General features: G+C 43.9%; 1 protein-coding gene across 17 annotated transcripts in view; it reads right to left on the bottom strand.

The window, feature by feature from the left end:
* Positions 1–16,982, bottom strand: part of LOC139366366 (rap guanine nucleotide exchange factor 2-like) — a 149,774-nt gene that overhangs the window by 26,357 nt on the left and 106,435 nt on the right. For 10 of the 17 annotated variants that reach the window (XM_071103760.1, XM_071103764.1, XM_071103762.1 and 7 more), the window contains 8 exons: positions 14,475–14,652; positions 12,916–13,052; positions 7,507–7,665; positions 6,359–6,511; positions 6,041–6,205; positions 3,862–3,981; positions 2,161–2,364; positions 211–319 (listed from right to left, as the gene is read on the bottom strand). In XM_071103760.1, coding sequence (XP_070959861.1) covers positions 211–319; positions 2,161–2,364; positions 3,862–3,981; positions 6,041–6,205; positions 6,359–6,511; positions 7,507–7,665; positions 12,916–13,052; positions 14,475–14,652 — 1,225 coding nt within the window. The remainder of the gene's footprint in view (positions 1–210; positions 320–2,160; positions 2,365–3,861; positions 3,982–6,040; positions 6,206–6,358; positions 6,512–7,506; positions 7,666–12,915; positions 13,053–14,474; positions 14,653–16,982) is intronic. The other 7 variants (XM_071103761.1, XM_071103765.1, XM_071103770.1 and 4 more) reach the window with 1 other exon arrangement.

Genomic DNA, 16,982 nt, shown 5'->3' with positions numbered 1-16,982 from the left:
GTTATATGATGTACAGTATTTTATTATACTTTTTTGTGTGTAATGTAAGCATCTTAATGTGTTTGGACCCCAGGAAGAGTATCTGCTACCTTGTCAAGAACTAATGGGGATCCTTAATAATTACAAATACTGTGTGGAACATAAAAGCGTTACTGTTACTTATATTCTTCTATTAGTATTCAATTCATAGTTAGCCCTAATAACTCTTACCTAAAAGATTCGTTTTCACAGAAATTGACAAGTGGGTGTTGTTCCTCAGGATCTCATTGGCTTTCGTGAGCTGGACATTCTCAAAGTTCTGCCCATTCACCTCCAGAATCTGTTCAAAGACAAACAAAGATACCATTACATATACATTAACATTACATACAGTATCAGCCACTTCCTCAATCCTGTTAATTCATGCAGGTGTCAAATCCACAACTCTGATGATGTAAGCACCAAAACGCCAACCAACTGAGTCATACCATCCCCCCCGAATCTTCTGTTCCCATCTCCCTAACCTCTACATTACTGGTCTCCATCCCCCTAACCTCTACATTACCAGTCTAAACCCCCCACCCACTTCTCTTCTGATCTCCCTAACCTCTACATTTCTGGTCTCCATCCCCCTAACCTCTAAATTACTAGTCTTACCCCCCCTTCTCTTCTGTTCTCATCTCCCTAACCGCTACATTACTGGTCTCCATCCTCCCTTCTCTTTTGTTCTCATCTCCCTAACCGCTACATTACTGGTCTCCATCCCCCCTTCTCTTTTGTTCTCATCTCCCTAACCTCTACCTTACTGTTCTCCACCCCCCCTTCTCTTTTGTTCTCATCTCCCCAACCTCTACATTACTGGTCTCCACCCCCCTTCTCTTCTGTTCCCATATCCCTAACCACTACATTACTCGTCTCCACCCCCCTTCTCTTCTGTTCCCATCTCCCTAACCTCTACATCACTGGTCTCCACCTGCCCCTTCTCTTCCTCTCTCCCTAACCTCAACATTACTGGTCTCCACCTGCCCCTTCTCTTCCCCTCTCCCTAACCTCGACATTACTGGTCTCCATCTCCCTAACCTCGACATTACTGGTCTCCACCCGCCCCTTCTCTTCTGTTCTCATCTCCCTAAACTCTACATTACTGGTCTCCACCCCCCTGCTCTTCTGTTCCCATCTCCCTAACCTCTACATTACTGGTCTCCATCTCCCTAACCTCGACATTACTGGTCTCCTCTTCTGTTCCCATCTCCCTAAACTCTACATTACTGGTCTCCACCCCCCTTCTCTTCTGTTCCCATCTCCCTAACCTCGACATTACTGGTCTCCATCTCCCTAACCTCGACATTACTGGTCTCCACCCGCCCCTTCTCTTCTGTTCCCATCTCACTAACCACTACATTACTGGTCTCCATCTCACTAACCTCTACATTACTGGTCTCCACCCCCCTGCTCTTCTGTTCCCATCTCCCTAACCTCGACATTACTGGTCTCCACCCGCCCCTTCTCTTCTGTTCTCATCTCACTAACCACTACATTACTGGTCTCCACCTGCCCCTTCTCTTCCTCTCCCTAACCTCGACATTACTGGTCTCCATCTCCCTAACCTCTACATTACTAGTCTCCATCTCCCATCTTCCTCAGGTCTAATGGCCGTTTCTGGGTCAGTACTTAAAGAAACACTGGTCATAGGTTTGGCAAAAAAGGTCTCGTTAAGATGAAAAGGGGAGTGAGATTGATAGGAGTATTTTAACTCTCGTGTTAGAGCCACTCATTGAGAAGATTATGACAGGAGTATTGCAAGAGTAAACATACTTTGCAAGATGTTATGGTTCACATTTCCTTTGGGAAGCAGCTGCAAGAAAGAGTTTAAGTTTATGCCAAAACAAAGCATAGCCAAGCAGGGTTTTCAAGCTGGCATCCTGGATTTAACGTAGGATCTTTGCCACAAAGTATGCAAAGTATGAAAAATCACCAGTGAGCAAACTAGTCTAGTGAATCAGCACATCGTGGTAGCTGTCTGATGCGTGTTGAGCTTTCTGATGCAAAACAGTGCCCTGGCATCAATCAGGTGGGTGCTACACTGCTAGGGGATGAGGGAAGTTTCCCATCCTTTCTATGTAATGCATTTTGAACATATGAAAAAACGCTATGTAAAGAATATCATTCTCGTTACTTCACCTGGTCTCCTCGTTTAAGGCCGGCTTCCGCGGCCTTGCTTCCAGGCTCCACGCTGTCGATGAAGATGCGGAAGCCCTTCTCGGAGCCCCCCAGCAGGGTGAAGGCTAGTGGGGCCTCCCTGGATGGCTTGGTCAGTGTCACTAGTCGCAGTTTGGCTTTAGCAGCGCAGGCAATGTTTAACAGTCTAAGGTGGCCGTACATTTTCTGTAAAGGAAAACTATGTTTAGTACCGGTATATTGCTCAATTCAGAGTTTGTGTTAATTTTTTTTATCTCAACTTTGTTACTATGTGGAATGAAATGAAAATTATAAATGAAATAATCTTTAGCATTTTAAATAGTGAAATAAGAGGCTAGCGTAAGGCAAAAATTTGGACAATTTGAATGCTTTGATAATATATAATGAGGGCAAATTAGGAGTAATGTTGAAACTGGACATGAAACCCGATGACATGAAACACGCTGTAATGTTGAAACTAGATATGAAACCCGCTGTAATGTTGAAACTGGACATGAAACCGGCTGTAATGTTGAAACTGGGCATGAAACCCGCTGTAATGTTGAAACTAGATATGAAACCCGCTGTAATGTTGAAACTGGACATGCAACCCGCTGTAATGTTGAAACTGGACATGCAACCCGCTGTAATGTTGAAACTGGACATGAAACCCGCTGTAATGTTGAAACTGGGCATGAAACCCGCTGTATTGTGAAACTGGATATGAAACCCGCTGTAATGTTGAAACTAGATATGAAACCCGCTGTAATGTTGAAACTAGACATGAAACCCCCTGTAGTGTTGAAACTAGATATGAAACCCGCTGTAATGTTGAAACTGGACATGAAACCCGCTGTAATGTTGAAACTGGACATGAAACCCGCTGTAATGTTGAAACTGGACATGAAACCCACTGTAATGTTGAAACTGGACATCAAACCCACTGTAATGTTGAAACTGGATATGAAACCCGCTGTAATGTTGAAACTAGATATGAAACCCGCTGTAATGTTGAAACTGGATATGAAACCCGCTGTAATGTTGAAACTAGACATGAAACCCGCTGTAATGTTGAAACTGGACATGAAACCCGCTGTAATGTTGAAACTAGACATGAAACCCGCTGTAATGTTGAAACTAGACATGAAACCCGCTGTAATGTTGAAACTGGACATGAAACCCGCTGTAATGTTGAAACTGGACATGAAACCCGCTGTAATGTTGAAACTGGATATGAAACCCGCTGTAATGTTGAAACTGGACATGAAACCCGCTGTAATGTTGAAACTGGATATGAAACCCGCTGTAATGTTGAAACTGGATATGAAACCCGCTGTAATGCTGAAACTAGATATGAAACCCGCTGTAATGTTGAAACTAGACATGAAACCCGCTGTAATGTTGAAACTAGACATGAAACCCGCTGTAATGTTGAAACTGGACATGAACCCCGCTGTAATGTTGAAACTAGATATGAAACCCGCTGTAATGTTGAAACTAGATATGAAACCCGCTGTAATGTTGAAACTAGATATGAAACACGCTGTAATGTTGAAACTGGATATGAAACACGCTGTAATGTTGAAACTGGATATGAAACACGCTGTAATGTTGAAACTGGATATGAAACACGCTGTAATGTTGGAACTAGATATGAAACACGCTGTAATGTTGAAACTAGATATGAAACATGCTATGCTTAACTGAGACACGGACCTCTCTCTCCAGATTGTTCTCAAACTCTTCAAGAAAGTGAGTCATTGCAGGGTCGCCTTCAAAGTCATTGAAGTGATTGTTCACCCACAGCAAGACTACCCGTGTAACCTGGGGATGCAAGAAGAAAGTCAGATTCATTGAAAGTAAATAATAAGTGGATGGGCATGGGCTTGGATTGAACGTTAGCTTGTTATATGGGGCGGCAGGGTAACCTAGTGGTTAGAGCATTGGACTAGTAACCGAAAGGTTGCAAGTTCAAATCCCCCAGCTGACAAGGTACAAAATCTGTCGTTCTGCCCCTGAACAGGCAGTTAACCCACTGTTCCTAGGCCGTCATTGAAAATAAGAATTTGTTCTTAACTGACTTGCCTAGTAAAATAAAGGTAAAATAAATAAATAAAAATAAATATACATTTATTCACATGTAGTTCTGTGTGTGTATGTACACTACCGGTCAGAAGTTTTAGGACACCTACCTCATTCAAGGTTTACTTTTTATTTGTAATATTTTCTACATTGTAAAATAGTAGTGAAGACATGCAAACTATGAAATAACACATGAACAAGGTGGTAACCAAGAAACTTAAAATCAAAAAATAGTTTTCAAACAGCCACCCTTTGCCTTGATGACAGGTTTGCACACACTTGGTATTCTCTCAACCAGCTTCATTATGTAGTCACCTGGAATGCATTTCAATTAACAGGTGTACCTTCTTAAAAGTAAATTTGTGGATTTTCTTTCCTTCTTAATTAATGCGTTTCAGCCAATCAATTGTGTTGTGACAAGGTGGGGGGTATACAGAAGATGGTCTTTTAACAGATAGTCCATATTATGGCAAGAACAGCTCAAATAAGCAAATAGAAACAACAGTCCATCATTACTTTAAGACATGAAGGTCAATCAATACAGAACATTTCAGGAACTTTGAAAGTTTCTTCAAGTGCCGTCGCAAAAACCATCAAGCGCTATGATGAAACTGGCTCTCATGAGGACAGCCACAGAAATGGAAGACTCAGAGTTGCCTCTGTTGAAGAGGATTTTTAAAATGTCATTCTTTGTTTTATTTCAGGATAAGTTCATTAGTTACCAGCCTCAGAAATTGCAGCCCAAATAAATGCTTCACAGAATTCAAGTAACAGACATCTCAACATCAACTGTTCAGAGGAGACTGCGTGAATCAGGCCTTGATGGTCGAATTGCCACAAAGAAACCACTACTAAAGGACACCAATAATAAGAAGAGACTTGCTTGGGCAAGGAAATACGCGCAACGGACATTAGACCGGTGGAACTCTGCCCTTTGGTCTGGAGTCCAAATGGGAGATTAATCGGGTCCAACCGTCGTGTCTTTGTGAGACGTGGTGTAGGTGAACGGATGATCTCTGCAAGTGTATTTCCAACCGTAAAGCATGGAGGAGGTGTTACGGTGTGGGGATGCTTTGCTTGTGACACCGTCTGTGGTTTATTTAGAATTCAAGGCACACTTAACCAGAATGGCTTCCACAGCATTCTACAGCGATACGCCATCCCATCTGGTTTGTGCTTAACGGGACAATAATTTGTTTTTCAACAGGACAATGACCCAACACACCTCCAGACTGTGTATGGGCTATTTGAACAAGGAGAGTGATGGAGTGCTGCATCAGATGACCTGGCCTCCACAACACCCTGACCTCAACCAAATTGAGATGCTTTGGGATGAGCAAAGTGAAGGAAAAGCAGCCAACCGGTGCTCAGCATATGTGGGAATTCCTTCAAGACGGTTGGAAAAGCATTCCAGGTGAAGCTGGTTGAGAGAATGCCAAGTGTGTGCAAAACGATATCAAGGAAAATGGTGGCTATCTGAAGAATCTCAAATTATATTTGATTTGTTTACTACTTTTTTTGGTTACTACATGATACCCTATGTGTTATTTAATAGTTTTGATGTCTTCACTATTATTCTACAATGTAGAACATAGTAATACAAAACTAAAATAAAAACTTCATTGAGTAGGTGTTCTAAAACATTTGAAAGATAGAGTATGTAAGCATGCATGCATCTGTGATATTATCTATGCTTTATCTATTACTGATGTTAAGTACCGTCTAGCTTCCATTTCAATAAAATGACAAAAATAATACTTATCTGAAAAAGGACAGTAAAGTGTTTGAACTGGGATCTGACCTTGTCCCTGAGGCTTGGGTCGTGGAACCACTCGAGCAGCTTGTTGCCCACGACCATGGGGCTGGAGAGGAAAGTCCTGTAGGTCAACAGGAAGTCCTCGATGTAGGTGGGGTCCACCACAGAGTGCTCCTCTACCAGGTGCATAGTCAGACGCTCCTTCGTGCCCTATAGGAGATGGTGAATAATCCTTTAGGTAACACTAAACGTCATATACATAGGCATTCATAACACCTGTCATAACACCTGTATGTCATGACACCTTTATTTGGAAGAAGTTGTTTGGAGTCTAAAGGCTTACTCAATAATGAATGAACTCACCTTGATGACGATGTGTCCCTTCCTGGTGCCGGTGCGGTCCAGCTCACGGTGCTCCTTGACCATGACTATCTCGCCCTCCTCCTCCACCTTCTGCATGTTCTTCTCCACCTGGTTGAGGATGCAGCAGTAATCCTGCTGCGCTATGCACACAAACTGGAACATAGATGGAGGGAGAGAGAAAGTGAAATAGGAGAAAGTGAAAGAGAGAAAGTGAAAGAGAGAAAGTGAAAGAGAGAATAGAAGGTGAAAGAGCGTAGTAGTTAGCTTGGGGACATAACGCTTTTTAGATCAACATGCCTGAGAGACAGTTTGAGCGAATCTATTTTAAGACACCAATTAAATAAACACTCTCTCTTAGTGAATTAACCCAGCGTCTTCATTTAATTGGTTGGTACCTACTGGACAATGTATGGTGAACAAAAATATAAACGCAACATGTAAAAATGTTGGTCCCATGTTTCATGAGCTGAAATAAAAGACAGTCTAAATTTTCTATACGCTCAAAAAGCTGATTTCTCTCAAATGTTGTGCACAAATGTGTTTACATCCTTGTTAGTGAGCATTTCTCCTTTGTAGCATATCAAGAACATGATTAAACAGTGTGATCATTACACAGGTAAACCTTGTGCTGGGGACAATAAAAGGTCACTCGTAAAATGTGTAGTTTTGTCACACAACGCCACAGATGCCTCAAGCTTTGGAGGCAGAGCACAATTGGAATGCTGACTGCAGGAATGTCCACCAGAGCTGTTGCCAGAGAATTTAATGTTAATTTCTCTACCAATGTTGTTTTATAGAATTTGGCAGCACATCCAACCGGCCTCACAACCACAGACCATGTGTAACCACGCCAGCACAGGACAGGACCACAATTGACCCAGTGTCGACTGGGATTGGCCGGTGTAGGCAGTCATTGTAAATTAACATTTGTTTTTAACCGACTTCCCTACTTAAATAAAGGTTAAAAAAAAAAAAAAAAAAACATTTAAAATAAAATGTCAAGCCTGCTTTAAAATGCAACAGACTAATTGAGTAAGTAACAGGGGTGGAGTATATAACACTATTCAATATATGGGAGAGAAGGCCCGTATGACAGGCCAATCAACCGATTGGCTATTATGATGGACTGTCCCAGTGCTGAGCCTTACCTGACAGTCGTCCACCTTAGTCTTCATCACTCCCTTCATGTACTCCTTCTCTATGGTAGGGGAGACCCCGAAGCTGTTGCCCATACACAGGATCTCAGGCCTGGCCTCAGGGTACGTCACCTCCACCGAGCCATTCAGGATCACTGACCACGAGTCCAGCTGAGTGTGGAAAGAACAACCACAAACAGTTAACAGTCAGAAATACTCAGTGATCATTCAGTGGACAATGGTTTAACACAGGGACAGGACACTGGAGTCCTCGGGGACTGGAGTGGTGTCACTGCAAAACAGCTGATGCATTCTAAAGTGAAGATCCTGATTAGTTGATTATGGAGTCAGGTGTGTTAGTTGGGACGGGGGCAAAAGTGTGACACTAACCAGGCCCCCCGAGGACTCGAGTTACCCATCCCTGGTTTAATATCAGGCTGGGATCACATGTTAAAGGAAGATGAAGACAGCTATGATGCTTTAAATACATTGTTTAATCACAATTAGCCATAAGCAATTAGTTGGCCATTAGCTATTAGTTAGCTGTTAGTTAAATCAAATTTTATGAGTCACATGCGCCGAATACAACAGTGAAATGCTTACTTATGAGTCCCTAACCAACAACGCAGCACAGATAAGAAAAAAAATTAACAGGAAATTAAAGAGCAGCAGTAAAATAACAAAAGCGAGACGATATACAGGGGGGGTACTGGGGCACCGTTTAGTCGAGGTAATTGAGGTAAAACGTACATGTAGGTTGGGTTATTAATATGTACAGTTGAAGTCGGAAGTTTACATCTACTTAGGTTGGAGTCATTGAAACTTGTTTCAGCCACTCCACACATTTCTTGTTAACAAACTATAGTTTTGGCAAGTCGGTTAGGACATCTACTTTGTGCATGACACAAGTCATTTTTCCAACAATTGTTTACAGACAGATTATTTCACTTATAATTCACTGCATAACAATTCCAGTGGGTCAGAAGTTTACAAACTAAGTTGACTGAGCCTTTAAACATCTTGGAAAATTCCAGAAAATGAAGACATGGCTTTAGAAGCTTCTGATAGGCTAATTGACATAATTTGAGTCAATTGGAGGTGTACATGTGGATGTATTTCAAGGCCTACATTTAAACTCAGTGCCTCTTTGCTTGACATCAAGGGAAAATCAAAAGATTGTAGACCTCCACGTCTGGTTCATCCTTGGGAGCAATTTCCAAACACCTGAAGGTACCACGGTCATCTGTACAGACAATAGTACGCAAGTATAGGAAGGAGACGCGTTCTGTCTCCTAGAGATGAACATACTTTGGCGCGAAAGGTGCAAATCAATCCCAGAACAACAGTAAAGGACCTTGTGAAGATGCTGGAGGAAACAGGTACAAAAGTATCTATATCCACAGTAAAACGAGTCCAAAATCGTCATAAAGGCCGCTCAGCAAGGAAGAAGCCACTGCTCAAAAAGCACCATAAAAAAAGCCAGACTATACAAAAATCATACTTTCTAGAGAAATGTCCTCTGGTCTGATGAAACAAAAATAGAAATGTTTAGCCATAATGACCATCGTTTTGTTTGGAGGAAAAAGGGGGAGGCTTGCAAGCCGAAGAACACCATCCCAACCGTGAAGCACAGTGGTTGCGGCATCATGTTGTGAGGGTGCTTTGCTGCAGGAGGGACTGGTGCACTTCACAAAATAGATGGCTTCATGAGGTAGGAAAATTATGAGGATATATTGAAGCAAAATCTCAAGACATCAGTCAGGAAATTAAAGCTTGGTCGCATTTGGGTCTTCCAAATGGACATATACCCCAAGCATACTTCCAAAGTTGTGGCAAAATGGCTTAAGGACAACAAAGTCAAGGTATTGGAGTGGCCATAACAAAGCCCTGACCTCAATCCTATAGAAAATTTGTGGGCAGAACTGAAAAAGCGTGTGCGAGCAAGGAGGCCTACAAACCTGACTCAGTTACACCAGCTCTGTCAGGAGGAATGGGCCAAAATTCACCCAACGTATTGTGGGAAGCTTGTGGAAGGTTACCCGAAACATTTGACCCAAGTTAAACTATTTAAAGGTAATGCTACCAAATACTAATTGAGTATGTAAACTTCTGACTCACTGGGAATGTGATGAAAGAAATAAAAGCTGAAAAAAAATCACTCTACTATTATTCTGACATTTCACATTCTTAAAATAAAAGTGGTGATCCTAACTGACCTAAGACAGGGAATTTTTACTAGGATTAAATGTCAGTATTTGGATAAGGTGTATGTAAAGGTGGGGCGGCAGGTTGCCTAGTGATTAGAGAGTTGGGCCAGTAACCGAAAGGTTGACAGATCGAATACCCAAAGCTGACAAGGTCAAAATATGTCGTTCTGCCCCTGAACAAGGCAGTTAACCCACTGTTCCTAGGCCGTCATTGTAAATAAGAATTTAAATAAAGGTTAAACAATATATATATATATATATATATACACAATGCTCAAAAAAACAAAGGGAACACTTAAACAACACAATGTAACTCCAAGTCAATCACACTTCTGTGAAATCAAACTGTCCACTTAGGAAGCAACACTGATTGACAATAAATTTCACATGCTGTTGTGCAAATGAAATAGACAACAGGTGGAAATGATAGGCAATTAGCAAGACACCCCCAATAAAGGAGTGGTTCTGCAGGTGGTGACCACAGACCACTTCTCAGTTCCTATGCTTCCTGGCTGATGTTTTGGTCACTTTTGAATGCTGGCGGTGCTTTCACTCTAGTGGTAGCATGAGACAGAGTCTACAACCCACACAAGTGGCTCAGATAGTGCAGCTCATCAATGCGAGCTGTGGCAAGAAGGTTTGCTGTGTCTGTCAGCGTAGTGTCCAGAGCATGGAGGCGCTACCAGGAGACTGGCCAGTACATCAGGAGACGTGGAGGAGGCCGTAGGAGGGCAACAACGCAGCAGCAGGACCGTCAACTCCGCCTTTGTGCAAGGAGGAGCACTGCTAGAGCCCTGCAAAATGACCCCCAGCAGGCCACAAATGTGCATGTGTCTGCTCAAACGGTCAGAAACAGACTCCATGAGGGTGGTATGAGGGCCCGACGTCCACAGGTGGGGGTTGTGCTTACAGCCCAACACTGTGCAGGACGTTTGGCATTTGCCAGAGAACACCAAGATTGGCAAGATCGCCACTGGCGCCCTGTGCTCTTCACAGATGAAAGCCGGTTCACACTGAGCACATGTGACAGAAGTCTGGAGACGACGTGGAGAACGTTCTGCTGCCTGCAACATCCTCCAGCATGAGACGGTTTGGCGGTGGGTCAGTCATGGTGTGGGGTGGCATTTCTTTGGGAGGCCGCACAGCCCTCCATGTGCTCGCCAGAGGTAGCCTGACTGCCATTAGGTACCGAGATGAGATCCTCAGACCCCTTGTGAGACCATATGCTGGTGCAGTTGGCCCTGGGTTCCTCCTAATGCAAGACAATGCTAGGCCTCATGTGGCTGGAGTGTGTCAGCAGTTCCTGCAAGAGGAAGGCATTGATGCTATGGACTGGCCCGCCCGTTCCCCAGACCTGAATCCAATTGAGCACATCTGGGACATCATGTCTCGCTCCATCCACCAACCATGCACCACAGACTGTCCAGGAGTTGGCGGATGCTTTAGTCCAGGTCTGGGAGGAGATCCCTCAAGAGACCATCCACCACCTCATCAGGAGCATGCCCAGGCGTTGTAGGGAGGTCATACAGGCACGTGGAGGCCACACACACTACAAAGCCTCATTTTGACTTGTTTTAAGGACATTACATCAAAGTTGGATCAGCCTGTAGTGTGGTTTTCCACTTTAATTTTGAGTGTGACTCCAAATCCAGACCTCCATGGGTTGATACATTTGATTTCCATTGATCATTTGTGTGTGATTTTGTTGCCAGCACATTCAACTATGTAAAGAAAAAAGTATTTAATAAGAATATTTCATTCATTCAGATCTAGGATGTGTTATTTTAGTGTTCCCTTTATTTTTTTGAGCAGTGTGTATATATTTATATATATACACATTTATAAATATATATATATAAATAAAATAAATAAAAAAATATATATAATTAATCATTAGACACAAATGGTTCAATAGTATATAATACCCCCTGTTTCTACACTAATAATAACTATAATTTGACCCTTTTATTATGGATATAAAAAGAGAGCAAATCATATTTTACAGCAAGGTATCACTATCTCCCTTATAGCATCATCAACAACACATTTGACAATGCACTGAGGCAGTAGTGGACATACTACTAACACACGCCAGCTCAATAGGATGTTCTTCAACTTTGACTGGACTGCCCTTGAAGTGAACTGGACTTAAGGGTACGGCTCTGCACTCTTTTGTTTGGGTGCATCACAGCGAAAAAATGACCAAAGTGGCTTAAATTGAAAAGCCAGAGCCTGTCCAGACTGTTGAGACGGTACAAGTGATCTCTCTTCTGGTCCCCTTGGGGAATCGTATGATGCTGGGAGGTGGCAGTCATTCGTGCTTAATAGAGCAGGGAAAAAAACTAAATGGAAAAAGAGAAACCTGCATTGGTAATGGCAAGGGCAAACTCCATGTCCCAGGCCATAGATGTGCAAACCCAGACAGATTCAAGACACACACAAGACCAATATAAGAGACGGAAATTCCACCCCAAACTCTTTTGTTAGTATGTTTCTTAAGTCCATTGTTGATATAGTCCCAAAATGTTTCGCCTTTCAGAAATCAAGTTATCAAGATATATAAACTTTCAAAATACAGTATGTTGCATTTATTTATTTTTTTATCCCTTTTTCTCCCCAATTTCGTGGTATCCAATTGTTTTAGTAGCTACTATGTCTCATCGCTACAACTCCCGTACGGGCTCGGGAGAGACGAAGGTTTAAAGGCATGCGTCCTCCGATTATCAACCCAACCAAGCCGCACTGGTTCTTAACACAGCGCGCATCCAACCCGGAAAGCAGCCGCACCAATGTGTCGGAGGAAACACCATGCACCTGGCAACCTTGGTTAACCCGCCACAGGAGTCGCTGGTGCGCGATGAGACAAGGACATCCCTACCGGCCAAGCCCTCCCTCACCCGGACGACGCTAGGGCAATTGTGCGTCGCCCCACGGACCTCCCGGTCGCGGCCGGTTATGACAGAGCCTGGGCGCGAACCCAGAGTCTCTCATGGCACAGCTGGCGCTGCAGGACAGCGCCCTTAACCACTGCGCCAAAATGCATCATACTGGCTGTATTTTAAAAGTGATATATCTTGATTGCTGACAGGCAAAACTATATATGGGACAATATCAACAACGGACGAATGAAAAAAATACCAAAAGATCATTTTGGATTTGAATTTTCCTTTAAGACCGACTCATTCACGGCACACACCTCCACATACAAACATACCTCTTCCCCGTCATTGAGTACGATGGTGCCGGCCCGCTCGACCACGGCAAACACCATGACGGCACACAGCTCCCTCCTCACAGACATGGTCATGTTGGCAAACGCTGGCAGCTGATGCATGAACTCCAGTAATTGCTCTGTGGAAAGGTTGGAGAGGGAGAGTAGAGAGGGAGAGGTGGTTAGGAAGGTCTAGACTTAGTGGAGAGAGAGGACGAGCGTAGGAGGACTTGGCAGTCCTTCACTCGTCCTTCACCCTCTGTGTGGCTTTGGTCGAAAAAAAAATGGCACAAGCTAGTGGGAGAGAAGGTGCATTAAATTCAACCCCACAAGTGATGAGTACCCAACAACGGGATGATTATCCACTAAGGCAAAGTATCAATTTAATTTTGATAGACAGAAACAAAACTGCATGAGCATAAAAGGAAAAGCGACCTTTTGCATTCACTTCGAAGTGTGTCAACATGAATCAAATCTCATTTGGGGCTTCAGTTTGGCTGTATAGGGCATTGCCTGTCCTGATTCCTGCCCCATGCATTTTTTTGGCTCCTTGAAATAGCTTATTGACTGCATCCCTGTGCTAGGCGCAGAAAGTAAGTCTGGGGTGCGGGCTGACCTGTGCTTGGCATGGCAACAGTGTCGTGTGGGAATCCTGCGGAAGCACTGAAACTTTAATGCGCCGGGAGAGGAGAAGCGAGGACGTGCGACGTTGACCTAGAAAAGCCTGTCGGCAGAGAGAGCGGGAGGGGAGGGGCGGCGGGGAGTTTGTGGGGTTCGTCGAGGGGGGCCGGGGTACTCTCTCACTCTCTTTCTCCATTTGCATCCACTAGATCAGCCACACATCACATCTACAGCTAAGCTTCATGTGAGTAAATGTAAACTAATCTCATCTTTTGGCTCCCTATCATTGTAGCTGTGCTGCTGCTAACAGGCCTATGATATCACAGTCTTCATGTGGCACAGAAGGAATTACAACTCAGTGCTAAAATAAATTTACCAAACGAAAGCATTGAAGCACGAAGGCCTGCAGATGGACACATAATCCACGGTAACTAGCTAATACAGAGGGGCGGGGTTGAGATACACCAAGGGCGGGGCACTGGGAGAGGGGGCGTCACTGTGCATTGTTTGATTAAAATCGTGAATGCTTGATTAAACTCTGATGAGCCTACAAAGGGGATTTCCCCTTAGTGAACAAAGCCAAATCTAATTGGCTCCCATTGCTTTTCCAAATGTCTTGCCAGAAAACAGCAAGCACTCATATACAAGGTATTCTTTAGCAGTAGTAATAGGCATTATAACCGTTGTTTCTAGATTTTAAGAGTTTAACGGTGGTGTGGAATAGTCATCCCCTTCTGTGTAATTGGAGCCAGGAAGCAACACAGCAAAGAAGGGGAGGCACCCTGCCTAGCGCCTACACAATGGTAGGGGAAACACTGGCACGCCACAGCTAAATCCATTTTGGTTCCCAGAACATTGAGAGTAGGTTACTTTTTAATCAATCAAAGGGGAACCCTTGAGGGAATGTTAGGGGAACATTCTGTGTGCTAGCAGGGACTCACCTATGTCGTCATCGGTGCGGTCCATTGGGTCCTTCTCCAGGCAGTCCCGCACAATGTCGCGGCTCATGAGGGGGTCCGACGCTCGCTCAATGTCCTCCTCGTCATCGTCGTCCTCTGAGTCGACGGCGGTCTCGGGCAGGCCGCTGAGGTCCATGTCGCCTGGCTCGTTTTCCGTGGCCTGAGGGTCAGAGGAGAGGATGGATGTCAGTCAGTCACCCAGGATCAAGTCACCATGGATCAAGTCATCCAGGATCAACAAAAACACAACGGCTTTCTCCATCATAACAACCACCATCAATCTTAGTTTTAATAACACAGAGTGCTGTGAAATGGTCACTGGTCCATACTAAGCATGTCAGCTCCATCCATCTACTCCAAGTAGTAACAGCTGCACACTGGTGGGCTGAGATGAGGTTGGTAAATCTAAATTAAGGTTTTGGTGCAAAAACTTCACGTAAGGGCTGGTAAACAAAACAACGGCAAGAAGCAGACCGTTTCAATTCAATGCTTCAAAAGCGACAACAATGTCTGAACATCTAGCCTGTTTGGTGAGAATGATAGGTCTGAGAGACACACAACACCTCATACCAAAGCACCCCACTATGCAAAAAACACCCAGCTAATTATTTCACATCTCTCCCTCTCCGGGCTCCCCATTTCCACTTAGACTGACAACCTCTGAAAGAGTGATAAAATATGTACGTAGCAAAGAGAGAGAAAAGCTAACAAAAGAGAGAGAGCAAAAGTAACAATTGACAATGTCACACAGATATTAATAGAGATCTTGGCACTGTGCATCCATCAAGGCTTCTCACTGTGCATCCATCAAGGCTTCTCACATACTATAAATATCGCTGAGAGGCCATATTGTGTGTTTCATGCTCTCAACACGAGCCCCTCCTCGGAACGAAATCCAGGTACGAAACAGGGAGATAAACTAAAAACCCTCCCCTCCTGTTGAGTGCTAACTGACTCCTCTTACCTGAATAAGGTGCCGAAACTCCAGCCTTTTCACTGAGAGAGACGAAAACAATGTTGCCTTCGCAAACTGCCTGCAGCAGCCTAGTCCAAGACGCATCTTTACTGCCCGGGCTGCCAGTCGTGTTTTTCAGAGATTCAAAGAGTCCCTGTCTCTCACCGAACGTAGCCCTATGTCATTTATCCTTAACCATCATGTGCAAATGCCTCATTAATGATTCAGGGTGCTGTCTGACTAGCCACTCAGGCGTCAGGAGGTCAGAAAAGTAGGAGGGGCAGGGGAGGGGCCTGATGGGGCGAGAGAGCAAAGGGGCGGGGTTATTCCGCTGGGGAAGGGGTTGGTAAGGTGTGGACTTGGAGTGAAAGAGGACAATCTGAAGATTGAGGTATGTCGGTTCCCAATGTGACAGGGAATAACTGAGGTGGTGAGATGGAAAATCCTAGAAAACAGCCATCAGTCTTCAGCTTGATATGAAAGTCAATGTCTACTGATGCCGAAACCCGGTAGAACACACAGCTATATTCCACATGAACAAACTTTGTTGGCAAATCTCAGGAGACAAAAGAAGAGTAAAATGTCCTAAAATAGCAGACCCTATTACTTATCTACAGTGGGAGCTAGTCCTCTCACAGTAGCATTAATTTACTAATATCGCTGTATGTCAATTCCATATTACCACCCACCTAGATTTATGAACCAGCCTTATAATAAACTAAATACTCGTAAATAGTGATCGATCATCATTTAGAAGTGTGTGCCTCGGGAGGTTGCAACACCTTCGGATTTGATTCGGACATCCTTTCCACTGAGTTACACAATGTTAGACAGTCCAGTGGGAACGCTGAACCATTAAAAACGTAAAATGTTCTCGAAATACAGAGCACAAGTCAGAACCCCTCTGTGTGTGTCATCCATAAATGTGGGGTGAGCAAAAAAAGAAAGGGGTGTGGGTGGTTAATATTTCAACAGGGCTATTCTTGGATCAATGCTTTCAAGCCTCCTTCTGAAGAACCGATTTCATGATTTATTCAGAGGCAAAACAGTCTGCCATGTTTGCCAGGCAGTGACAGAGGATGCAGCTCTATTCTTCTCTCTGGGAGGAGAGACGATGGGGCACTCCGGCTGACATGGCTCGTGGATGAGAGGACTCCGACGAACAAGGGGCATCATCGCCAAGAGCGTTACCCTGGTAGACGTCCATCTTTGAATAGATCTTACACATACAGTCCTGTGATTTGGGTTGTCCTTAACTTCTCTAGGGTAGGGGGCAGCATTCGGAATTTTGGATGAAAAGCATGCCCAAATTAAACGGCCTGCTACTCGGGCCCAGAAGATATGAGATGCATATAGATTTGGTAGATTTGGATAGAAAACACTCTAAAGTTTCCAAAACTGTTAAAATAGTGTCTGAGTATAACAGAACTCAGGTGAAAACCTGAGAAAAATCCATTCAGGAAGTAGTTTCTTTTGGTTTTGTAGTTTCCTATTCATTGCCATTACCATATCCATTGACTTAGGACTCAAATTGC

This window comes from Oncorhynchus clarkii, chromosome 14 (genome assembly GCF_045791955.1).
Source record: "Oncorhynchus clarkii lewisi isolate Uvic-CL-2024 chromosome 14, UVic_Ocla_1.0, whole genome shotgun sequence".
NCBI lineage: Eukaryota > Metazoa > Chordata > Actinopteri > Salmoniformes > Salmonidae > Oncorhynchus > Oncorhynchus clarkii.
The sequence above is the reverse complement of the archived record's forward strand: the minus strand, read 5'-3'. Positions and strand labels throughout refer to the sequence as shown.